The sequence below is a fragment of the Pangasianodon hypophthalmus genome, chromosome 26 (assembly GCF_027358585.1).
Source record: "Pangasianodon hypophthalmus isolate fPanHyp1 chromosome 26, fPanHyp1.pri, whole genome shotgun sequence".
Taxonomy (NCBI): Eukaryota; Metazoa; Chordata; class Actinopteri; order Siluriformes; family Pangasiidae; genus Pangasianodon; species Pangasianodon hypophthalmus.
The window spans coordinates 20,345,383-20,372,112 of record NC_069735.1 but is presented as its reverse complement, the minus strand read 5'-3'; the positions used below and the strand labels follow the sequence as shown (position 1 = coordinate 20,372,112).

Sequence of the window (26,730 nt, the reverse complement as noted above, 5' to 3'; positions counted from 1 at the left end):
AGGGACCAAAACACAGAGCCCACTACTTTTTCACGGCTCACACACTACCTTACAGAGGTGATTAAACCAGCTAAATTGACATCCCGAACCAAAACACTGATAGAGGGTAATGCAAAGAACTGGGCCTATACAACCAAATTGATCTTACAGGATCATTACGCCCAGTGCATTGCCGGGGAGGGAGAGGTTTTGGCTGATTGGATCGTGGATGACTGGAGGTCGGCTTTTGCCATTGCCGTAAAATGGTACCAGAATAAATTCAAAAAGAGACACATGGCAGAGCCGATCGAGGAGGTAAAAGCGCTGCTCACCTCACTAGCATGCAAACCTGATCGAGCTCCCCCACCCACTGACATTGCCCCACAGGGGGAGGAAATTCCTAACACCACGGAATTTCCACCCCTCACCCGAAACTGGTACTCCCCTCCGCCAAGCCCTGACGCACTACCACCTCTGCAACTTAGCTCTTTACCACCTACACCGCTCCCACCCAGGACGCCCAGAAAGCCCAGAGTGGCCGTTAACAAACCAAAACCCCTAAAACAAAATCCGGCAGTAGTGAACGTGGACGACATCCCGGATATGTTCGCAATCAGTACATGTCCGATGACCCATGAGGTCACTGAGGCGGCCACTCCAGCAGGTATTCTGAAGCCTCGGAGCACCACCCAGGACGTACTGTCACAAATTGTAACCGTTCACCACGAAATGCCCAATCCCCAACAGACAACTACTGCCGGTGATCTGTCGGTAGACTCTCTGCTCTGCATCTCAGAGCGGGACATAGAGCAGAGTCCTCTACCTATGCCCCAACTGACCCCAATTGTAACACCATCCCCATCACCTAGGGTATTCAAAGCCACCAGGCATTTGAGCACCTCTAGAAAAATGGTAAATTGGATGTTTACTGCCAAAAAAAAGTGGTGCATTGTGGGTGACTCTAACCTGAGCAGGATCCCTCCACATGATCTGGAGAACCTGCAAATAGACAGTTACCCGGGGGCTACATTTAGACATGCAGAGGCATTCATATCCAGGGCCAGTATACAAACCGAGGTGGAGACGATAGTCCTGGCCTTCGGTATAAACCACAGGGGTCAAAAGCAGAGGGAGACGGCAGTCAAACAACTCCAGAGGGCCGTAAAGATGACAACAGAACGGTTTCCTCAAGCGGCCATATGGATCCCTCTGATCAATTACAGCCAAAACCTGAAAAAGGAAGAAAGAGATGTATTAGCAGGGTTAAATGCACACATTAAAAAAAACATGCCATACTTACCTCTGTTACCGGAGGCTCAATTCCAGGTCGGTCAGGACCAGATCCATTGGACGCCGAGCTGTGCTAAGTCAGTGTTGGAACACTGGTGCAACCACCTAAACTTCAAAGCCCTGTAAACCCTAGTTGGGGGCTACAGAGGGGTCTTGAGGTGGTAAACCTTTCTAAACACTTCAGACCCACTAAAGACCAATATAGGGTTCTAAACAAGGGCTTAACGTTTGTTCCAACACCGAAAATCGATAGGGACATGAAAAAACAACTCGCTCTTGATATGCAGCAGTATCATAGAAGACTGCTGCTAATGTCCTATTTTAGATACAGGGGCGAGACAGAACCTCTTCCCTTCACCCCAAAAGCCAGTTGGACTCCCAGGCTGTCCCAAGTCCCCAATCAGGTCAGAAAAGTAATCAGGGCCGATAAATATGCATTCAAAAGCCTATCGTGGAATCGGTCACAAAAATCTAACTTGAGTATCCCTGAAAGACGGGCGTTAGTCCAGCTCAGAAAAAACAAAAATGTGGTTATTAAACCGGCTGATAAAGGCAGTGCGGCGGTGATTATGGATAGACCTGCCTATATCCGGGAAGCTTATCGCCAACTAAATCAGCCACACTATTATCGGAAGCTGGACGAACCCCTATTTTTAAAAACAGGCCCAGAAATCAGGAGAATCCTGGAAAATTTGAAAGAAGAGGGTTTTATAAACAAAAAACAGTTAACTTACCTGATGGGATCAGACAATCCACGCCCAAGACTTTTTTACCTCCTTCCCAAGATCCACAAGGATCCCGAATCATGGAGCGTCCCATTTGAGATGCCTCCGGGCCGCCCCATTGTCTCCGACTGTGGTAGTGACACCTATGCGACAGCGGAGTACATTGAACATTTTCTGAACCCCCTCAGCACCCGACACCCCAGCTATATTAAGGACACCTACGATTTCATTGATAAAATCCGAACACTGCGCTTACCTGTAGAATGTCTATTGTTCACGATAGACATAGACAGTCTGTACACAAACATAGACACGTCGGAAGGGCTGGAAGCAGTCCAGGAGTGGTTTACCAGGTACCCGGATAAAAGCAGACCAGACAAACATTTATTAGATTTGTTAGAAATTAATTTGACAAAAAATGATTTTGAATTCAATTCGGAACTCTTTCTGCAAATTAAGGGAACGGCTATGGGAAAGCGATTTGCCCCCTCCTATGCCAATATTTTTATGGCTAAATGGGAGGAGGAAGCCCTGGCAGCCTGGCCTGTTAAACCACTTCACTATTACAGGTTCCTGGACGACATCTGGGGGGTCTGGCAGGGGTCAGAACAAGAATTTGAAAAATTTGTCAATCATCTTAATCACTTCAGCAAATCTATACGAGTCAAATACACACTACACTCATCCGAAGTTAATTTCTTGGACACAGTTACATACAAAGGGGAAGATTTCATAGAAACTCAACAATTGCAGGTCAGAGTCTACTTTAAGGACACAGACACCCACGCACTCCTACATAAGGAGAGCTTTCACCCGAAGCATACCTTTAAAGGGGTGATAAAGTCTCAGCTCCTGAGATTCCACAGAATATGCTCCAGGACCGAGGAATTTTGGAGGGCAACCAAAACACTATTTGGGGCACTCAGGAAACGGGGATATTCCCGCTCATTCCTGAGAGGGTGCCTGAGGAGATTCCTGACCTGCATAAGACGGAATGAGCAGACCCCACGAGAGGGCACTGAAATCATCCCCTTTGTGTCCACGTTCTCTGACGGCAGTACAGCCTTAAATAGAAAAATTAAAGAAAATTTCGACAAATTCATGACAGAGGGGGAAATCTTACATAAATACAGAGTCATTTCAGCCTATAGGAAAAACAACAATCTGAAAGATCTGTTGGTTAAAAGCAAATTAAGACCGCTACAGAAGAACAGAACGAGGGACATTACGAGGACCAGATTTCGACCCAAACGCTACATTACTAATCCCAACACAAAAGAAATTTTTACAATTCGGCCAATTTTAAATCTACGGGTCTCCAATTGTGTTTATTTAATTTATTGCAATAAATGCAATATGCAATATGTGGGGGAAACGGGGAATGCCCTGTCAGTGAGAATGACCCAACACCTCTATAATATCAGGAAGGGGAAGGAGACACACACATGGATCGTGCGGCATTTTCTGCACCATGGCCTGGGAGAACTGAGGTTTATGGGACTCCAACACAACAGGAACTGGTCCTGTAATGCCCGAAGACGGGCAGAAGGGGACTGGATCCAAAAGTTGGGCTCAAAACATCCGTGGGGACTGAATGAAAAGGGACAATGAGGATGACCAGTGATCTGACACTAGGCAGGCCCGTGCCAAACGTTGGTCTCAGTCCCTACTGGGACCACGGTTTGGGGACCCTAATCCTAACCCTAATCCTAATCTAAGCTTAAACCTAACCCCAATCCTAATCCCAGCCCTAAACCTAACCTCAACCCAAACCCTAATCCCAACCCTAACCCCAACCCTAACCCCAACCCTAAACCTAACCCCAACCCTAAACCTAACCCCTAACCTAACCCTGATCCTAACCCTAACCCCAACCCTAACCCTAACCCTAACCCCAACCCTAATCCCAACCCTAAACCTAACCCCAACCCTAATCCTAACCCTAACCAAAACCCTAATCCCAACCCTGATCCTAATCCTAACCCTAACCCCAACCCTAATCCTAACCCTAACCCCAACCCTAACCCCAACCCTAATCCTAACCCTAAACCCAACCCCAACCCTAATCCTAACCCTAATCCTAACCCTAATCCTAACCCTAACCCTAACCCCAATCCTAATCCTAACCCTAACCCTAACCCTAACCCCAACCCTAATCCTAACCCTAACCCTATCCCTAACCCCAACCACAACCCTAATCCCAACCCTAAACCTAACCCCAACCCTGATCCTAACCCTAATCCCAACCCCAACCCTAATCCCAACCCCAGCCCTAATCCTAACCCCAACCCTAACCCCAACCCTAATCCTAAACCTAATCCTAACTCTAACCCCAACCCCAACCCCAACCCCAACCCCAACCCTAATCCTAATCCAGCCAGTGCCGCCTGGAGCCATTTCTGGACATCCACCCAGGTCTCTTATTGGGCTAATCACCAGCACCTGGAAGGAAAAGAAAGAACAAAATATTAGATCACAATAACACAATTAATAAATAGGGAATTAACTGAACTAGGACATCAGTGATACACATTAGAGGACTATCACATCCCGGTCTAGGGAGAATCCTCATTGTAAATAATTAATATAGTATATTATTTTATTATATCATTATCCTATTATGATTACAGTGACATGTTCATTGAATGCTGTAGATAATTTTTAAGGCACCATGTTTTCATTGTTAAACTCTTTAATGTAAAAAAGTAGCTAAATTTATTAAGAAAAAACGTACAGAATTATTTTTCCAAATATTTTTAGTTTGAATTCAGAGCCCTTTTCAAATTGACCAATAGCGACTGAGAGTTTTTTGAATTTGGTCCGTTGGAGGAAAAGGGGCGGAGCCTCCTCTTTAAATAGGCAGCAGCTGCTACCAGGCACTCATTTGCCAGACCGAATTGTGCAGCAACTATCACATTGCCATTGAGCCTTTCAGTTTAAAACTCACCCATCTTACTGTTTAATTTAATTGTTTGCCACCATTTAAATTTCACTCAAAATTCATTTGATTTTTTTTCTTTAAAGCATCTTTAATTTTATCTTCCCCTTAAAAACCTTTTTTTTCCTTTTATTTATTTTTTTCCCTTATATTTATTTTTGTTTAATTATTTGCCAAACCCCCCTCCCCCCCCCCTTTTTTTTCATTCAAGACTCATTTGATTTATTTCATTTAAAGAATCTTTAATTCATTTTATCTTTCTTTCTTTTTAAAAAAAAAATTTTGTTCTGTATATTTATCTTTCACTTATTTTTCAACTTTTTTCTGAGAGAATAATTTCTATTCCAAAACACTATTTCTTTTAAGACCCATTTTGGTTGATTTCATTTAAAGAATCTTAAATTAATTTAATTTTTACGTTTTAAAAGAGACATTTTTGTTCTGTATATTTATCTCTCACTGATTTTTCACCTTTTTTCTGAGAGAATAATTTCTATTCCAAAGCACTCTATAAAAAAGTTCTCCTTTTTTACTATAAGGCAAGTCAATGCCTGATGAAGGTTTGAGATAAACCGAAACGTTGCGCAACTGACTTGCCTTTTCATTTCATTTCATTTAATCCAAAATGCCTTTTTATTTAGGACCAAGGGCTGGTCAATATAGACTAACTTCTAGACCAGCTTCTAGGCCTAATTATGTTTCTCCTCACCCCAGACTAGAACGGCATGAGCCTCTGTCTTTCCAGAGGAGTTACAGTGATGTTGTGGCTGGGAGGTATAGACCCCCACATAATACACAAATTTACTCTCAAGTGAGAAATTTTTGGAACCATGGGGAACGCCCTTCCAGGCGCTCCCCACAAAGAATAACCCCTTCTTCTCAATGGCTAAGACCTACACCTAGATCCTTGAGTGCAGGTCGTAAACGTGTGGATTTCCAGAGACCTAGATCTCTTCACAATAAATTCACACAAAAACAATCCCAACAAAAAGTGAGGTTTGAGAGCAGAGTTCAGAGATCCCACAGTAGACAAGATAACAAACCCTCACTTACTCACAATAAACAGGACCCAAATTACCAAAAGTTCAGATCGCTAGTTAAAAAAATATTCGAACTTCTTAGGTCACATCACCATCACCAAAAAGTCTTGAGGGACCAAAACACAGAGCCCACTACTTTTTCACGGCTCACACACTACCTTACAGAGGTGATTAAACCAGCTAAATTGACATCCCGAACCAAAACACTGATAGAGGGTAATGCAAAGAACTGGGCCTATACAACCAAATTGATCTTACAGGATCATTACGCCCAGTGCATTGCCGGGGAGGGAGAGGTTTTGGCTGATTGGATCGTGGATGACTGGAGGTCGGCTTTTGCCATTGCCGTAAAATGGTACCAGAATAAATTCAAAAAGAGACACATGGCAGAGCCGATCGAGGAGGTAAAAGCGCTGCTCACCTCACTAGCATGCAAACCTGATCGAGCTCCCCCACCCACTGACATTGCCCCACAGGGGGAGGAAATTCCTAACACCACGGAATTTCCACCCCTCACCCGAAACTGGTACTCCCCTCCGCCAAGCCCTGACGCACTACCACCTCTGCAACTTAGCTCTTTACCACCTACACCGCTCCCACCCAGGACGCCCAGAAAGCCCAGAGTGGCCGTTAACAAACCAAAACCCCTAAAACAAAATCCGGCAGTAGTGAACGTGGACGACATCCCGGATATGTTCGCAATCAGTACATGTCCGATGACCCATGAGGTCACTGAGGCGGCCACTCCAGCAGGTATTCTGAAGCCTCGGAGCACCACCCAGGACGTACTGTCACAAATTGTAACCGTTCACCACGAAATGCCCAATCCCCAACAGACAACTACTGCCGGTGATCTGTCGGTAGACTCTCTGCTCTGCATCTCAGAGCGGGACATAGAGCAGAGTCCTCTACCTATGCCCCAACTGACCCCAATTGTAACACCATCCCCATCACCTAGGGTATTCAAAGCCACCAGGCATTTGAGCACCTCTAGAAAAATGGTAAATTGGATGTTTACTGCCAAAAAAAAGTGGTGCATTGTGGGTGACTCTAACCTGAGCAGGATCCCTCCACATGATCTGGAGAACCTGCAAATAGACAGTTACCCGGGGGCTACATTTAGACATGCAGAGGCATTCATATCCAGGGCCAGTATACAAACCGAGGTGGAGACGATAGTCCTGGCCTTCGGTATAAACCACAGGGGTCAAAAGCAGAGGGAGACGGCAGTCAAACAACTCCAGAGGGCCGTAAAGATGACAACAGAACGGTTTCCTCAAGCGGCCATATGGATCCCTCTGATCAATTACAGCCAAAACCTGAAAAAGGAAGAAAGAGATGTATTAGCAGGGTTAAATGCACACATTAAAAAAAACATGCCATACTTACCTCTGTTACCGGAGGCTCAATTCCAGGTCGGTCAGGACCAGATCCATTGGACGCCGAGCTGTGCTAAGTCAGTGTTGGAACACTGGTGCAACCACCTAAACTTCAAAGCCCTGTAAACCCTAGTTGGGGGCTACAGAGGGGTCTTGAGGTGGTAAACCTTTCTAAACACTTCAGACCCACTAAAGACCAATATAGGGTTCTAAACAAGGGCTTAACGTTTGTTCCAACACCGAAAATCGATAGGGACATGAAAAAACAACTTGCTCTTGATATGCAGCAGTATCATAGAAGACTGCTGCTAATGTCCTATTTTAGATACAGGGGCGAGACAGAACCTCTTCCCTTCACCCCAAAAGCCAGTTGGACTCCCAGGCTGTCCCAAGTCCCCAATCAGGTCAGAAAAGTAATCAGGGCCGATAAATATGCATTCAAAAGCCTATCGTGGAATCGGTCACAAAAATCTAACTTGAGTATCCCTGAAAGACGGGCGTTAGTCCAGCTCAGAAAAAACAAAAATGTGGTTATTAAACCGGCTGATAAAGGCAGTGCGGCGGTGATTATGGATAGACCTGCCTATATCCGGGAAGCTTATCGCCAACTAAATCAGCCACACTATTATCGGAAGCTGGACGAACCCCTATTTTTAAAAACAGGCCCAGAAATCAGGAGAATCCTGGAAAATTTGAAAGAAGAGGGTTTTATAAACAAAAAACAGTTAACTTACCTGATGGGATCAGACAATCCACGCCCAAGACTTTTTTACCTCCTTCCCAAGATCCACAAGGATCCCGAATCATGGAGCGTCCCATTTGAGATGCCTCCGGGCCGCCCCATTGTCTCCGACTGTGGTAGTGACACCTATGCGACAGCGGAGTACATTGAACATTTTCTGAACCCCCTCAGCACCCGACACCCCAGCTATATTAAGGACACCTACGATTTCATTGATAAAATCCGAACACTGCGCTTACCTGTAGAATGTCTATTGTTCACGATAGACATAGACAGTCTGTACACAAACATAGACACGTCGGAAGGGCTGGAAGCAGTCCAGGAGTGGTTTACCAGGTACCCGGATAAAAGCAGACCAGACAAACATTTATTAGATTTGTTAGAAATTAATTTGACAAAAAATGATTTTGAATTCAATTCGGAACTCTTTCTGCAAATTAAGGGAACGGCTATGGGAAAGCGATTTGCCCCCTCCTATGCCAATATTTTTATGGCTAAATGGGAGGAGGAAGCCCTGGCAGCCTGGCCTGTTAAACCACTTCACTATTACAGGTTCCTGGACGACATCTGGGGGGTCTGGCAGGGGTCAGAACAAGAATTTGAAAAATTTGTCAATCATCTTAATCACTTCAGCAAATCTATACGAGTCAAATACACACTACACTCATCCGAAGTTAATTTCTTGGACACAGTTACATACAAAGGGGAAGATTTCATAGAAACTCAACAATTGCAGGTCAGAGTCTACTTTAAGGACACAGACACCCACGCACTCCTACATAAGGAGAGCTTTCACCCGAAGCATACCTTTAAAGGGGTGATAAAGTCTCAGCTCCTGAGATTCCACAGAATATGCTCCAGGACCGAGGAATTTTGGAGGGCAACCAAAACACTATTTGGGGCACTCAGGAAACGGGGATATTCCCGCTCATTCCTGAGAGGGTGCCTGAGGAGATTCCTGACCTGCATAAGACGGAATGAGCAGACCCCACGAGAGGGCACTGAAATCATCCCCTTTGTGTCCACGTTCTCTGACGGCAGTACAGCCTTAAATAGAAAAATTAAAGAAAATTTCGACAAATTCATGACAGAGGGGGAAATCTTACATAAATACAGAGTCATTTCAGCCTATAGGAAAAACAACAATCTGAAAGATCTGTTGGTTAAAAGCAAATTAAGACCGCTACAGAAGAACAGAACGAGGGACATTACGAGGACCAGATTTCGACCCAAACGCTACATTACTAATCCCAACACAAAAGAAATTTTTACAATTCGGCCAATTTTAAATCTACGGGTCTCCAATTGTGTTTATTTAATTTATTGCAATAAATGCAATATGCAATATGTGGGGGAAACGGGGAATGCCCTGTCAGTGAGAATGACCCAACACCTCTATAATATCAGGAAGGGGAAGGAGACACACACATGGATCGTGCGGCATTTTCTGCACCATGGCCTGGGAGAACTGAGGTTTATGGGACTCCAACACAACAGGAACTGGTCCTGTAATGCCCGAAGACGGGCAGAAGGGGACTGGATCCAAAAGTTGGGCTCAAAACATCCGTGGGGACTGAATGAAAAGGGACAATGAGGATGACCAGTGATCTGACACTAGGCAGGCCCGTGCCAAACGTTGGTCTCAGTCCCTACTGGGACCACGGTTTGGGGACCCTAATCCTAACCCTAATCCTAATCTAAGCTTAAACCTAACCCCAATCCTAATCCCAGCCCTAAACCTAACCTCAACCCAAACCCTAATCCCAACCCTAACCCCAACCCTAACCCCAACCCTAAACCTAACCCCAACCCTAAACCTAACCCCTAACCTAACCCTGATCCTAACCCTAACCCCAACCCTAACCCTAACCCTAACCCCAACCCTAATCCCAACCCTAAACCTAACCCCAACCCTAATCCTAACCCTAACCAAAACCCTAATCCCAACCCTGATCCTAATCCTAACCCTAACCCCAACCCTAATCCTAACCCTAACCCCAACCCTAACCCCAACCCTAATCCTAACCCTAAACCCAACCCCAACCCTAATCCTAACCCTAACCCTAATCCTAACCCTAATCCTAACCCTAACCCCAATCCTAATCCTAACCCTAACCCTAACCCTAACCCCAACCCTAATCCTAACCCTAACCCTATCCCTAACCCCAACCACAACCCTAATCCCAACCCTAAACCTAACCCCAACCCTGATCCTAACCCTAATCCCAACCCCAACCCTAATCCCAACCCCAGCCCTAATCCTAACCCCAACCCTAACCCCAACCCTAATCCTAAACCTAATCCTAACTCTAACCCCAACCCCAACCCCAACCCCAACCCTAATCCTAACCCTAACCCTAACCTCAACCTTCTACCCTGACCCTAACCCTAACCCTAACCTCAACCTTCTACCCTGACCCTAACCCTAACCTCAACCTTCTACCCTGATCCTAACCCTAACCCTGACCCTAACCCTAACCTAACCCCTAACTCCCAACCCTCCTACTCTAACCCTAATCCGCTTACCCTAACCCTAACCCCTAACCCTAACCCCTAACCCTAACCTCAACCTTCTACCCTAACCCTAACCCCTAACCCTAACCTCAACCTCCTACCCTGACCCTAACCCTAACCCTGACCCTTACCATAACCTCAGCCTCCTACCATGAACCCTAACCCTAACCTCAACCTCAACCTCCTACCAGGAACCCGAACCCTAACCCCAACCCCATAACCCTACTTAACCCTAACTCCTAACCCTAATCTCTCCCTCCTACCCTGAACCCTAATCCTAACCCGAACCATGACCTTCACTTCAAGCCCAATTCTAACCCTTTTCCCTTCCCCCTCCCTACCCCAACCTCAATCTCCCATCTTGAACCCCAATTCTAACACTTAACCCTAACTGCTAACCCCCTACCCTAACCCCAAGCCTTATTCCTACCCTAACCCTAATCTTCCCCCTTCTCTATCTTGACCCTCTTTTGTTTCCCTGCTCTTCTACTGGAGTGGGTACCCTGGCTCCAAGGATATAAACTTAACTCCCAAATCTGCCCCATGAGATGAATACATTTACAGGTAAATGTGAGCTGTATGTGGACATGGGAGTGTGCAGACATTGAATGGAGCTTTCACCCGGGATCCTGTGCTTTGATCACTCAGCCGGATATGGGGTGTGGATCTGACTTGGGAAAAACTGCACGCCCTATCCGGTCCCTTAGGTTCCTTGTTTTATTTAAATAATGTTGTCTTTTTCCCCCCCCTCCATTTTTACTTTCTTTATGGGGACTCCTGGTCCCTTTCCAGGTCACTGTTCCTTTTGAACTTAGTGGGTATTTTTATTTAGCTCTCTCATTTTAACTTTATTGATTTTATTTTCTTAATCATATTTTAAAAAAGCATCCTTTCTTTTTATTTTATTTATTTATATATTTTATGTTTTTTAAATTTATATTTTTTATTTTTTATTTACTCATTTACCATTTGGGGATTTTAAATTTGCACTGTTTAAGGATCACCCTTACCCAGGGATCCAATTTATATATAAAAAATTTTTTTTGTATTTGTATAAGAAAACGGGTCTGGCCTCGTTCTTTTTAACTCTAGAATAGAACAAAGTGAGCCTGTGCACTAAAGAGCATACACTCAACATATGAGGACTTGATCTTTCCCTAACCCTAACCCTAACCCTAACCCTAACCCCTAACCCTAACCCTAACCCAGATGGCATTTAGTTCATTACATTAATTTAGACCCAAATACCTTTAAGGGATCGAGTGACATTTTGGGGGCCTTTCACAGAATCGTGGCTCCTGGAGGCCCCAAACTTGGTATATGTGAAGTAGGCCACGAGATGATGTGGCATGCTGAGTTTGGGGAAACTACATCACACTGGTGGCATTTTACAACCCTTTCAAGAAGTTATTTTAGGCCCAAAAACCATTGAAGGGATAGAGGGACATTTTGGGGTCCCTTCACAGTACTGTGGCTCAAGAAGGCCCCAAACATGGCACACATGAAATAGGCCTCGAGAAGACGGAGTACACTAGTGAAACAGGCCACACAATTCAGAATTTGCACAATAAAATTAATTTCATGCATTTCCAAAAATTAAATAAATATCCCTAATATGTCCATTGAAATTCATTGGGACAGTTTCTCATAAAATTCAAATTAAATTTTTTTTTGTCTCACACACACAACCACACACACTGCAACATGTAGTGAAATGCTTTTTATGACTGTTCGTGACATACAATAGAATTTACATAGAAAAAAGAGAAAGTATTTTTTTTAAAAAAAAGGTAAAAACATAATGTAGGCATTAAAGTATTGAAATTGCCCACATATATAATAAATATTTATAAGGACAGGGTAATACAGTAGTATGCATAGTGTGTATTAAATACAATCAATATATTGCAGAGACAGGACTTAGTCCTTAGCAGCAGTTAAGTGGTAATAGTGCCCTTAGGAATATTGCAATATGCCCAAAAGTGACAAAAGCAGGTGAAGAGGTTGTGCATGAGTGTCTGTGAGCTGTCAGTGAGGGGATCAGTGTGTGGGAGGTAACGGAGGCATGAGCGAAAGGGTGGAAGAAGGAGTAATCACTGGATTAGAGTTTATTCACCTTATTCATCCTGATGGCCTGCGGGTAGAAACTGTTCTTCAGCCTGCTGGTTGTGGATTGAATGCTGATTGTTCTCTAAATGTCTTCATTTGAGGCCTATATAACTTATGTTAACCACCTCACCCTCTACCTATGAACATCTGGATGTATCCTAGGCTGTATGATCCCTTTTTTGATTTCATGGAAACTCTTGGAACATCTTTCAGTGCTGAAACCTTTTAAATAAACACATTGAGACCAAAATTTCTTTACTGGGATTTTATTTAACGTCAATATTGTGTGTGTTTGTGTGTGTGTGTGTGTGTCTATCTGTCTGTCTATAGAGAGTGTTGTGTGGTGTACATGTGGATGATTTGTGTGTATGATCACATGTATGTGCATGTTTATGAATCTCAGTCTGAAGGTGCACTCTTTACCATGGCTTCCTCTGCAGAAAAAAAATCAAAAGAATAAATTAATCTCAGTAAATCTTCACACCACACTGGTTGGTATAGAAAAGAGATGGTTCTATTACAAATGTAAACACAATGTTGGGGACAAAGTATCAGCTGATGTTTCAAACAGAAACACACTCACCTTCATGGACCTTTGGTACCATTCTTCTCAGCAGTCCCAGCCTCCATACAATGACTCAGACTGTGGCCAGGGGATCCATGAACATCATCGGGGGACACTTGACCATCGTCAGGGGCCTCCATAAAATCACTCGCACTGTGGCCAGTGGATCCACGACAATCGTCAGAGGCCTCCTTAAAATCACTCGGACTGTGGCCAGTGGCTCCACGAACATCATCAGGGGACATTTGATCATCATCAGGGGCCTCCTTAAAAGGATTGATGCTCTGGATGAGGGCTTCATTAACATTGTTAAGGGCTGCTTGAATCTTGTCGAGGGTCTCCATAGCATCATTGATGCCGCTGAGTAGCTCATACATCTTCCTCCCCCGGACCGCCATAGTGTACAAGCGTTGGTCTCGTGCTGGTGGACGGTTGTTTGCAAACATCTGTATGTGTACATCAAAGTAAAAATAAAATACACAAGGAAAAAACAAGTAATCAAGTAAAACAACATGCATTTGTTATTGTCATATGACTGTGCCTGCATTATTTTTGTATTTTCAGGATTACACAGGATGTTTAAAAGTGTACTGAGCAGTAGTGTCCAATCTTAGCTGCAAAGTGCCGGTGTGGTTGTAGGTTTTTGTTCCATACAAACAGGATCACGCATGAATTGTTTGATAATTGAGACCAACTGATTAAACGAGTAGAATGAGGTGTGCTCCTGCTTGTTTGGAAAGAAAAGCTGCAGCCACACCGGCCCTTTGTGGATCAGACACCCCTATTATAGAATTAGGGGTTGATATATATTTCTTGGAATGATTAGTGGTAAATATCAGATTCTTGGAATCTAAAAGCAATAAAATTACAGCCTACCTTCAGCCTGCAGGGAAAATGGTGCTATAGGAGAGCAGAGCTGAGCTGGAGTTTGCCCCAATTAGCACACTCCTGAAATTAGCATATACAATTGGCCATCCAATAAGAGCAAGGAGCGATAAATTGGAAGCAAAGTTCAAAAATTTGATACTTACACCTAATCCACTTACCTACTTCCAAGTGCAGTAAAAACTGTGGAAGCCACCAGAATTACGATTAAAAACTGCAAACTACCTAACAAACATCATGTGCAGCATTGGGTGTGCAGCATGGAGTGATATCTTTAAATCATAATTCTAAAATAGTTTATAACATCTAATGCACTGTTCACAAAATGAACAACTTGGACCAGCATATTACCGTTGGTCTCTCAATTACTTCATAATCTATGAGACACAGAACTAAATGTTCCCATCATTTATGTATGTTAGTGAGGTACAGTAACAAAAGAGATAATCCTCTCCCATCACTTATCAGGTTCTATGATCACAATTTCTGCAGTGCTTACAGCTAAATACTTTTAAATTGAATTATTAAAATGTAGCAAATGCCAGAACAATAATACTCTTTTCAACACATTTATTAATACAAAATAAAGAATTTATTTTTGCTTTTGTTTCTCCAATACAAAACCATTATGTATATTTTTTAATTACAAATTAAACTTTTTTTTTTTTTTTTTTTTTTAAAACAGGAAAATGAACATTTTCCACTTCCTTTAAAACAAAAGTTTCAAGTCTTTTATCCTGAATTAGTTAAAAAAAAATATATATATATATATTCCTAATTTGTAAATAAAACAAAAATCACAGACCATTGAGCATCAATAACAATCCGACTGAACAACTTTCCCTGCTTTTCTTTAATTTCTTATTATCAGTAATGTTGAGTTTATGAGAAACATGAATGAATTTATTTTAGGCCCTAATTTTTTTGTCCCCTTTTTCTTGCAAGTATTTTCAGTGCTCTATGCATCCTGGCTACAGCAACTGGGCTTAATCCACCTGCCCTCTTCCGGAGTCTGCGAGGTGACACCAATGACTTTTCTTTGACAGGTGACTCTTCATCACTGGAAATTTTTCGGGCACATTTGCGGAGGGTTGAATTCTTCAAAAGGGTTTTCTTACGCTTTTGGGGTATGGATGGTTGGGTGACTTCTTGTGTGTGTTGTTCAGTCTGATTGAGAGAGGAAGTAACATTCTTATCTTTTGGCAAGTCTATGTTTATGTGATTGTCGGTCTTCTCTGTGCTGCATCCCATATCCATTTCATTAAGTCCATCAGTCTCGTTTGTAAATTTGATCTTGTCCTTTCCTTCACTAGGCATGTCTGCATCAACATGTTCTTTGTCTTCATCTCCATCAGCTGTGTCTGTCCTGTACCCCATCTCATTATTTCCTTCACTAGGCATGTCTGCATCAATGTGCTGCTGTTCTTCTTTGTCTCCATCAGCTGTGTCTTTCCTGTGCCCTGTCTCATTTCCTTTGCTTGGCATGTCTGCATCAGCATGTTGCTGTTCATCTTTGTCTCCATCAGCTGTGTCTTTCCTGTGCCCCGTCTCATTTCCTTCGCTTGGCATGTCTGCATCAGCATGTTGCTGTTCATCTTTGTCTCCATCAGCCGTGTCTTTCCTGTGCCCCGTCTCATTTCCTTCGCTTGGCATGTCTGCATCAGCATGTTGCTGTTCATCTTTGTCTCCATCAGCTGTGTCTTTCCTGTGCCCCATCTCATTATTTCCTTCAATTGGCATGTCTGCATCAATGTGCTGCTGTTCATCTTTGTCTCCATCAGCTGTGTCTTTCCTGTGCCCCGTCTCATTATTTCCTTCAATAGGCATGTCTGCATCAGCATGTTGCTGTTCATCTTTGTCTCCATCAGCTGTGTCTTTCCTGTGCCCCGTCTCATTATTTCCTTCGCTTGGCATGTCTGCATCAGCATGTTGCTGTTCATCTTTGTCTCCATCAGCTGTGTCTTTCCTGTGCCCCGTCTCATTTCCTTCGCTTGGCATGTCTGCATCAGCATGTTGCTGTTCATCTTTGTCTCCATCAGCTGTGTGTTTCCTGTGCCCCGTCTCATTTCCTTCGCTTGGCATGTCTGCATCAGCATGTTGCTGTTCATCTTTGTCTCCATCAGCTGTGTCTTTCCTGTGCCCCGTCTCATTTCCTTCGCTTGGCATGTCTGCATCAGCATGTTGCTGTTCATCTTTGTCTCCATCAGCCGTGTCTTTCCTGTGCCCCGTCTCATTTCCTTCGCTTGGCATGTCTGCATCAGCATGTTGCTGTTCATCTTTGTCTCCATCAGCTGTGTCTTTCCTGTGCCCCATCTCATTATTTCCTTCAATTGGCATGTCTGCATCAATGTGCTGCTGTTCATCTTTGTCTCCATCAGCTGTGTCTTTCCTGTGCCCCGTCTCATTATTTCCTTCAATAGGCATGTCTGCATCAGCATGTTGCTGTTCATCTTTGTCTCCATCAGCTGTGTCTTTCCTGTGCCCCGTCTCATTATTTCCTTCGCTTGGCATGTCTGCATCAGCATGTTGCTGTTCATCTTTGTCTCCATCAGCTGTGTCTTTCCTGTGCCCCGTCTCATTTCCTTCGCTTGGCATGTCTGCATCAGCATGTTGCTGTTCATCTTTGTCTCCATCAGCTGTGTGTTTCCTGTGCCCCGTCTCATTTCCTTCGCTTGGCATGTCTGCATCAGCATGTTGCTGTTCATCTTTGTCTCCATCAGCTGTGTCTTTCCTGTGCCCCATCTCATTTCCTTCGCTTGGCATGTCTGCATCAGCATGTTGCTGTTCATCTTTGTCTCCATCAGCTGTGTCTGTTCTGTTCCTGGTTTTGTCCTTTCCTTCACCTGGCATGTCTGCATCAGTGTGTTGTTCATCTTTGTCATTGTCTTTATGACTCTGGTTTCCTCTCCCACATTTCCCAATCTTCTGTAGTGTGTGAAGGGGTGTGCGAGTGGGTCGGCGATTGCGCCCTGTGATGGGTTGGCACCCCGTCCAGGCTGTCCCCAGCCTTTTGCCTCGAGCTCGCTGGGATATGCTCCTGGTTCTCCTGTGACTCGGCGGAGGATTAGTGGAATGGAAAATTACTGAACGCGGGAATGAATCTGTACTACGTCCTGCGTCATCCTTTCGAATACTTGAGGTATCTTTGTTGTTTTGTTCATCCTTCTTGTCTTTGTCTTGTGTCTGGTCTTCTTCGTTACTGTCCAGTATCACAACTATTTCTTTGTTGCTGTTTTCATCTGTCTTGCGTGTCTTGCCAGCACCTTTCCTCCTTATCCTGTCCTCTGTTTCTTCTGTGGTGTCATCACTGCTGTCAACACTGGTGCCTTCGGTCTTTCTTTTAGGATATTTCTTGTCACGTTTGTCATCTGTCTTGCATGTCTTGCCAGAAACTTTCCTGCTTATTCTGTCCTCATCATCCTCCTCCTCTGTTTCTTCTGTGGTGTCATCACTGCTGTCAACACTGGTGCCTTTGGTCTTTCTTTTAGGATATTTCTTGTCACGTTTGTCATCTGTCTTGCATGTCTTGCCAGAAACTTTCCTGCTTATTCTGTCCTCATCATCCTCCTCCTCTGTTTCTTCTGTGGTGTCATCACTGCTGTCAACACTGGTGCCTTCGGTCTTTCTTTTAGGATATTTCTTGTCACGTTTGTCATCTGTCTTGCATGTCTTGCCAGAAACTTTCCTGCTTATTCTGTCCTCATCATCCTCCTCCTCTGTTTCTTCTGTGGTGTCATCACTGCTGTCAACACTGGTGCTTTTGGTCTCTCTTTTAGGATATTTCTTGTCACGTTTGTCATCTGTCTTGCCAGAAACTTTCCTGCTTATTCTGTCATCTTCATCATCCTCCTCTGTTTCTTCTGTGGTGTCATCACTGTCTTCAGTACTGGTGTCTTTGAGGTTTCTTTTGGGATATTTATCATGTTTGTCATCTGTCTTGCCAGCAACCTTCCTCCTTATTCTGTCCTCATCCTCCTCCTCTGTTTCTTCTGTGGTGTCATCACTGTCTTCAGTACTGGTGTCCTTGATGTCACTTTCGGGATATTTCTTGTCACCTTTGTAATTTCTCATGCGTGTCTTGGAGATGCATCTTTTCTTACTTCTGTGCATGTCCTCATCTTCCTCCCTTCCTTCCCTAGGATTGTTGGTCTGCTTCTGGACAGCTGTTGCCGTGGCCCGGCGGGACTTGAAAGCATCTGTCAGGTTTTGGTTGGCTTCATAAAACACCTCAGCAACTGCTGTGCTGTGACACATGAGTCGCCGTACCTGCTCCTTCTGCTTGTAATCCAGTTCACGGCCAACCTGAAACGCATCATGTGCACAATACAGAGAGGTAACAAATTAGTACTCAAAATTAAAATGATAATATAACGTTCAATTTTTAAATGAAACAAGTCTTACATAGGTGCTGATGCTTGTTCGTATGAGGCCAAATGTTGGTTTTCCTGGCAGCCCAAACTCCTTCCAGCACTCCTGGAAAGTGCCTGCTAAGCGGGAGAATGGACCCCCATTTGTGTTTGCAAAAAACAATTTGGACTCGCCCATAGGATATTTGTGCCTATGATATAAAAACCTGGCAAACCAGACATATTCCTCCTTTTCCAAAGGGACAAGGGCATGGCCATATTTTGAGGATGTTTTGTGTTTTGCCACCTGTGAAAAGAAAGACATGACACAAAGCAAGGGACAAATTATAAATAATACCTACATTAACATTCCCAAAAAGCTGGAAAGTTTCCAAAAGATATTCTCTGTGTGTGCCATTGACAAGCAAGATGACCATTTAAAAAGGAATAATTCCATCAATTCCTCAGTTTAGGGGATACTATTTATATTTTGGAAATGCAATTCCAAATGAAAAATGTTACTCCCTAAATTTACTTTAAGTACTGTTTCTTTTTTATACTTTGGAATGAACACAGATGTTTTCATCTCACATACCCATAAAAGTTATATGTAGGAAAACAGACAATTCAGTAAAAGGTGAAAGCTTACCATAATAACTCGACGTCCATTTTTGTCTTTAGGTGCAGCGTGGACTTCTTCTGCCTCCATTCCCAACAAGACTCCCCTACGGTGCCCTGTCAGGCAAATTATGAACCCTGACAACAGGCCAAATAGGTGGTAAAGGTTTTGTGGCAGGGGATTTTGCTCCAGAGTGACTGGAAGATGAAACAAAGGGTATGAATGTACAGGGACTCCTAAAAGAGGCAATGTTTTCATAACCAATGTGTCCTACCTAAAGCATTCGGTATTGCTCGTCTAGCCTTTTCCAGGAAGGTCTGTATGTGTACTGCATCCAGAATGTTTTCTGAAATGTAATTAAAACATCATGAAAAAGCATTCTACATTACAAGTGACATACCATGAAATATAAAAAAGTGAAGAAACACAAAAAGCAATTACTTGATTTTTTGGCCTTAACAGCTTGTTTGTGTACAACAAGCCTGCTCGTTAGTTTCCTCCGAAGCCTGTCTAGGCTGAAAATTGCCCCCTTCAATTTCTTTTTAGAGGCTCTCACAGTGTCCAGTCGTGCTTCAAGGAGAAATTTCAGGAAAGACCTCACATCGCTTATGTATATTCTTTGTGTTGTTACAGCAAAATTCCTCAAAGAGTGCGCCCAGCTGTAAGGAAAGTGAGAAAGGCACATTAATTCTTAATTATTCTAAAATGTTGACCTGTGAAATCTATACTTACTTTATAAGCTTGCTGGGGTCTGATAAGAAAGCAAAATCCATGGTTGGCACCCCTCCATCACTCATGTAAGCCAACCAGGATCGCACACGTGTGACTCTCTGGCGTGCGTTCTCGTTCTGGCGATACGTGACGCCTTCAATATGATTAAGCCAGGTCTGAAGGACTTTTTCTGCACCGAAAGAAAATTCACGCGATTATAAGCTTGACATCACAAGGTGAACAAGAGAGACAGAGGGAGTCCATGACAAACTTACCAAAAACTGGAAGTTCTGTCTGTACAGTATTCCTTCTCTCATATTTTCTCCGCAGGGGGAATGGGTTTTTATTTTTTAATGTGTTTATCTCTTCTTTCAGTTGTTTGACAACTGCTTTCTGTACCTTGCAGCCCTTGCAGTTTGGTTGTGTGGTTGGAGCAGTGTCCTCCCTCTCTCTGGTGTCTCCTTCCTCTGGTCCTTGGTGGGGAGCAACCTGGTGTGTAATGACATCCTTCTGTGCCATAATCGATTGCTGAGGGGAGCTTGTTTCATCATCTGACTCGGCCAACATCTCCACATCGAGGGTACTAACCAAGGGAGGGGATGGATTTTTGGCCCGTACTGTTTTCAGTTCCAAAAGATTTGTCTGTTTTTTAGCTTTCGTAAGAAGTTCCTTCTGCTGCACTTCCTGAAGCGAAGAATAAAACAACCATAATGAAAGCTGACCTTTCACAATTGGAAACAAGCTCCCCTCAGATTTCGTACCAGAATGATATTAAATCAGTCACTGATATTCAGACACACAACCAACATTAATAAAAGGTATAAAAATTAAAAAAAAAAGTGTGCATTGTTCAAAACAATGAACTCATCATCCCAGGGCATTAGTGCACTTAAGTTATAAATGACAATACTTACTGTCATATCTGAATGGCATAGTTTCATGTGTTTATCTAAACGGACAAAGTTAGACCTTTTGCAGATAGGGCAATCATTGAGGCCATTATACCTTAAAATCACAGACAAAAAGACATTTATTATTATTTGCAGTTATGTTAATCTATACCATTTGAAAATGTTGAGGATTCAGGTCTGATTTTATAAGAAGACAACTTACGTGCCAGATGTGTACTGCAGCAAGATCCTGAGCTCCATTTTGTTGAGTACTTTATGGAGCTTTATAAGATGTTGGCGGACATTTCGGAATGAGACGCCACAGAGAGGGCACGGTGCACTTTTTTTTGGCTTTCTTTGCAAACTGGAGGTGGAGGCCCGATACATATTCTGTGAAAACAGTGTGGACTAATTATTTTCCCCCAAAACCTGTACAAAATGCTAAACACAGAAACCTTTATTTATAACATCAAAATGTTGGAAAACTTATCAAACCTCAAACCCAGGCATCCTTACAAATAACTTCTTCATAACGGAAAGCCAGCTTCCTCAGCCGACTTCTTATATTCTCTGTTGTCAGATGGAGACGTCTGGCCTCCTCCACTAGCTCTGGGGTTTTTTTCAGAACGTGTATTAACTGAAACAAAAAGAAATGTGTAGAAGCCAATAACTAAAGTTTAGAACTGCAAGCATACAGTAATATTTCTGTTACGACCACAAGGATGCACAGTCATAAGGAACTCAACTTACTCGCCTGTATGTTATGAATTTTTCTTTCAAATCTCTTTGAAAGTGGTGTCTCAACAGGGAATCAAACTCTCTTGAATAAAAGAGTCTCCTGCGTTGGCCCTATGCAGAATATACTTATTAGCATGTACATGTGCAAGAATTGATCAGTTCCACTGTAGTTTTACTTACAGGGCGTGGAGCGTATCGTGGGAGCCCCTCAAACTCTGAGCCTGATGAGTCTGTATCAACCTTAATCATTCAAAATATTTTCTTAGTATGTGTGATTTTCAAAAAAAAAATTAGAATTGCCTTTCCACAATAAAAACAGTATTCCCTATATTAATCATTGGTGGAATTACTGTCTTCATATAAAGAATGATATTTTTCTGGAAACTGTCCAGTTTTTTCAGAACTAATATATATATATACTTATGCATTATATATATATATAAGGTTACTCACAGACAATGGTTCCTCTGGCTCTTGTTTAAATACAACAGTGTGTGTGGCACGGTCTACAGACACCTAAACAAATCAAAAACAATTATTCCTTTAATCAGTGTGTGTGTGTGTGTGTGTGTGTGTGTGTTACAGTTATTATATATTAGATACTATTTTAACTCACAAGCAATGGTTCCTCTGGCTCTTCTGTAAAGGCAACAGTTCCTGTTTCACTGTCTGAAGTTACCTAAACAAATTAAAGAGAACGATTCATTTAATTAGGGTGTGTGCGCGTGTGTGTGCGCGTGTGTGTGCGTGAGAGACTAAAGACACCTAAACAAATAAAAAAACAGCGATTCCTTTAGTGCGTGCGTGCATGTGTGTGTGAGAGAGAGAGACTGTGTGTATGAATTATTTTTTACTTACAGAATTGAAATGATCAGTGGTGCTATCCGGTTCGGGTGGTGACGCCATTAAATACTGTAACAGCAAAGTTAAGGCCTCAAAATTATGTTCCAATAATCGCGCATAATGAAAAGAGAAATGAAAACGACTGCATAAATCTAGATGGATTGGATTAGGGATTGATACACATTTTGTGGAATGATTAGTGGTAAATATCAGATTTTTGGAAACTAAAAGCAATAACCTGGAGCCTACCTTCAGCCTGCAGGGAAAACGGAGCTAATTAGGAGAGTGGAGCAAAGCAGAGCAGAGCGGGAGTTTGCACCAATTAACACGCTCCTAAAATTAGCATTTATCATTGACCAGCCAATAAGAGCAAGAAGCTATAATTGGAAGCAAAGTTCACAAACTTGGTACTTACACCTAATCCCCTTACCTACTCATTCCAGGCACACTAAATACTGTGGAAGCCACCAGAATTACAATTAAAACTGCAAATTGGCTCATTGCAGCATGGAGTGATATCTTAAACCTAATTAGAATTATTCAATTTTATTTGTATATAGCGCTTTTAACAATGGACACAAAGCAGCTTTACAGAAATATATACATTTTTGCACTTTATGACCATATAGTGCACTGTTATAAAAGGGATTTATTTATAATTGCATTATCTGGTGTCACCTAGATGAGGATGGCTTGCCTTTCGAGTCAGTTCTTCTCAAGTTCTCTGGGAGTCTTTCATTGCCACAGTCTCCTCTGGCTTGCTCATCAGGGATAAATTTATACAATTAAACTATTTAACATTTAATCTCTAAAAATCAGGTAGTGGGTTCAAACTGGAAGCTCACCATCAAAGATTTTCAGTCAAGTTCTCTGAGATGAGGACCTCAATTTTGGGGTCAGATTTTACACACGATGTAGTAGTATGGGTAGTGTGTATCAAATGTGATCAATATTAATAATTAATAATTATTAATATTACACAGAGACAGGACTTAGTCCTTAGTAATTGTATTATATTGCAAGTATATGTGCAAATATACTTCATCCTGCACAGTCAAAGATGCACCAAGATGTTCGTAAGGGAATTAGGAGTTAATTAATTCTGGTGGCTTTCTTTACTCTGGCTGGTGTTATGGAGTGATATCTTAAAAACTATTTAGAATTATGACATTCCCAGAGAGAAATATTAAATTCAATTCAATTTTATTTGTATAGCGATTTTAACAATGGTCATTTTCACAAAGCTGCTTTACAGAAATATATAAATTATTACACAATTATAAGGGAATTATTTATAATAAGACTAAACCCTAGGGATAACTTTGTACATTTAAAATATTAATCTCTAAAATTTGGGTATTTTGGAGTCAAACCAGAAGCTCACCACTGAAAGTTTTCAGGCAAGTTCTTTGAGGCGAGGGACTCAATTCTGTGGTCAGATTTTATGCAGGACGCCGGGAAGCACGAGTTTGACATGAGTTTGACCCGCCGGAGGCTGGCCCCCAACCGGCACCAACAGACAGCATCAGCAGGAGACCCAGGCTTCCTGCTGCAAGCAACCTGATTTTACATAAGATGTAGTGTCTCTAGGCTTTTCCATTGCTGAGAAATAAGCTGTGGAAAAAATGTGCTCCTTTCTCAGCCCTGGACTTGAAGCAGTAGCTAGTACAGAGCCACACAGCACATTGAAACACCTGACAAGTTGTTCTGGGACCAGTTAGATTATTGTGGCACCTGGAGGCCCCAAACCTGGCATATGTGAACTAGGCTATGAGATGACATGGCATGCCACGTTTGGTGGAGCTACGTTGCACTGTTGGCATTTTATGACCCTTTAATTCACATTATTTTAGGCCCAAATGAAGGGATCGAGTGACATTTTGTGGATTCTTCACAGAACCGTGGCTCCTGGAGGCTCCAAACTTGGCAAACATGGACTAGGCCATTGGATGATGCGGGCTGTCGAGTTTGGTGGAGCTAGGTCTCGCCCTTGGATTTTTATGACCCTTTCATTATGTTATTTTAAGCTCAAATACCTTGAAGGGGCCCTAAGTGAACTAGGCCGAGTGACATTTTAGGGGTCCTTCACAGAACTGTGGCATCTGGAGCCACCAAACAACACACGTGAAATAGGCCACAAGGTGACGCGGCCTGCTGAGGTTGGGGGAACTTTGTCGCACCGTTGGCATTTTACAACTCTTTGGTGAAGTTATTTTAGGCCCAAATACCTTTGAAGGGATCGAGTGACATTTTGGGGGCCCTTCACAGAACCGTGTCTCCAGGAGGCTCCAAATCTGGCACACTTGAACTAGGTCTCAAATACACAGAGTACACTGATGAAACAGGGTGCACAATTCATAATTTGCACAATAAAATGCATTTCCTTTGGTTAGTGTCAGGAATTCCAAAAAATAAATAGAAATCCCTAAATCCCTAGCAACACAGTTTTTAGATAGGTCACAGGGTTCTCCTAGGCCAGAAGTTCAATACTGGGGTCAGATTTTCTGTAGGATGTCAGGAAGCAGCCCGAACGCGGGTTCGAACCCCGGTAGAGGCTGGCCCCCGATGGCCATCGACAGATGGCATCAGAGGGAGACCCGGTCTTCCTGCCTCAAGCGACCTGGTGTCTCTAGGCCTTTTTGTCCGTTGCTGAGAAAGAAATGGATTGGAAAAATTGTGCTCTGTTCTCAGCCCTGGACTTTCAGCATGATGCAGTAGCTAGTATAGCGTCACACAACACATTGAAACACCCGCCATGTGTTTCTGGGACTAGTTAGATAACTGTGGCACCTGGAAGCCCCTAACCTGGCATACCTGAAGTAGCCCACAAGATGCTGTGGCATGCGGAGTTTTGTGGAGCTACATTGCACCCTTGGGAATTTATGACCCTTTCATTACGTTATTTTAGGCTCAAATACCGTGAAGGGATGAAGGGACATTTTAGGGGTCCTTCACAGAACTGTGGCTCCTGGAGGCACCAAACCCAGCCTACATAAAATAGACAATGAGTTGACACAGGCTGCTGAGTTTAGTGGAGCTATGTTGCACCGTTGACATTTTATGATCCTTTAATTAAGTTATTTTAGGCCCAAATTCCTTTGAAAGGATCGAGTGACATTTTGGGGGCCCTTCACAGAACCATGGCTCCAGAAGGCCCCAAACTCGCCACACGTCAACTAGATCTCAAGTACACGGAGAACACTGGTGAAACAGGCCGCACAGTTCATAATTTGCACAATAAAATGCATTTCCTTTAGTTCACGTCGGGAATTCCAAAAAATAAATAGAAATCTCTAAATCCTTAACAACAAAAGTTTTCAGACAGGTCACAGGGTTCCCAGAGGCCAGGATCTCAATTCTGGGATCAGATTTTATGTAGCATTTCAGGAAACACCTCGAAAGCGGGTTAGAACCGTGACAGAGGCTGGCCCCCGACGGGCACCGACAGACGGCATCAGAGGTAGCCCCCGGCTTCCTGCCTCAAGCGACCTGGTGTCTCTAGGCCTTTTTTGAGAAACAAGCTGTGGGAAAATTGTGCTCTGTTCTCAGCCCTGGAATTACTAGCTACTGCATCATGCTATATAGAGCCACACAACAGGTTGAAATGCCTGCCATGTGTTTCTGGGACCAGTTAGATAACTGTGGCACATGGAAGCCCCTAACCTGGCATACCTGAAGTAGCCCACAAGATGCTGTGGCGTGCCGAGTTTTGTGGCGCTACGTCTCACTCTTGGGAATTTACGACTCTTTCATTATGTTATTTTAGGCTCAAATACCGTGAAGAGATCAAGTGACATTTTAGGGGTCTTTCACAGAACTGCGGCTCCTGGAGGCACCAAACCCCACACACGTGAAGTAGGCCATGCGGTGATGTGGCCTGCTGAGTTCGGGGGAACTATGTTGCACCGTTGGCAATTTACAACCCTTTGGTTAAGTTATTTTAGGCCCAAATTCCTTTGAAGGGATCGAGTGACATTTTGGGCACCCTTCACAGAACCGTGTCTCCAGAAGGCCCCAAACCCACTAGGCCTCGAGTACACGGAGAACACTGGTGAAACAGGCTGCACAATTCATAGTTTGCACAATGAAATGTATTTCTTTTAGTTAACATTGGGAATTCCAAAAAATAAATAGAAATCCCTAATTCCTTAACAACAAAAGTTTTCGGACAGGTCACAGGGTTCTCCGAGGCTAGGAGCTCAATTCTAGGATCGGATTTTATGTAGCATTTCAGGAAAACCCTCGAAAGCAGGTTAGAACCCTGACAGAGGCCGGCCCCCTACGGGTGCCGACATACGGCATAAGAAGGAGCCCCGGGCTTCCTGCCTCAAGCAACGTGGTGTCTCCATGCCTTTTTTTCCCGTTGCTGAGAAAGAAGCTGTGTAAAAATTGTGTTCTCTTCTCAGCCCTGGACTTA

The 26,730-nt window shown here is 43.2% G+C and overlaps 1 protein-coding gene across 2 annotated transcripts; it reads right to left on the bottom strand.

Annotated features, from left to right (window-relative positions):
• Positions 1–14,908: 14,908 nt before the first annotated feature.
• LOC128317533 (serine-aspartate repeat-containing protein I-like) lies at positions 14,909–20,608 on the bottom strand. Of its 2 annotated transcripts, none has more exons than XM_053229761.1 (7): positions 20,118–20,608; positions 19,864–20,032; positions 19,573–19,790; positions 19,406–19,477; positions 19,162–19,328; positions 18,568–18,819; positions 14,909–18,441 (listed from the first exon to the last, which is right to left on the bottom strand). In XM_053229761.1, the coding sequence occupies exons 1-7, from the start codon at positions 20,407–20,409 to the stop codon at positions 15,082–15,084; spliced, it is 4,530 nt and encodes a 1,509-aa protein (XP_053085736.1). In that variant the 5' UTR covers positions 20,410–20,608; the 3' UTR covers positions 14,909–15,081. The 2 variants fall into 2 exon arrangements, with proteins under 2 accessions (XP_053085736.1, XP_053085735.1); XM_053229760.1 differs by having other exon boundaries at positions 14,909–18,468; positions 20,118–20,606.
• Between the last annotated feature and the right edge of the window lie 6,122 nt (positions 20,609–26,730).

What these genes read in the sequence shown, in the direction of transcription:
- LOC128317533 (XM_053229760.1), bottom strand. Translation starts at nt 20,409, where the DNA reads ATGTTGGCCGAGTCAGATGATGAAACAAGCTCCCCTCAGCAATCGATT. An exon ending in GACAGAACTTCCAGTTTTTG is followed by an intron (nt 20,033 to 20,117) that starts GTAAGTTTGTCA and finishes CTTTCGGTGCAG; the next exon opens with AAAAAGTCCTTCAGACCTGG. An exon ending in GACCCCAGCAAGCTTATAAA is followed by an intron (nt 19,791 to 19,863) that starts GTAAGTATAGAT and finishes CTTTCCTTACAG; the next exon opens with CTGGGCGCACTCTTTGAGGA.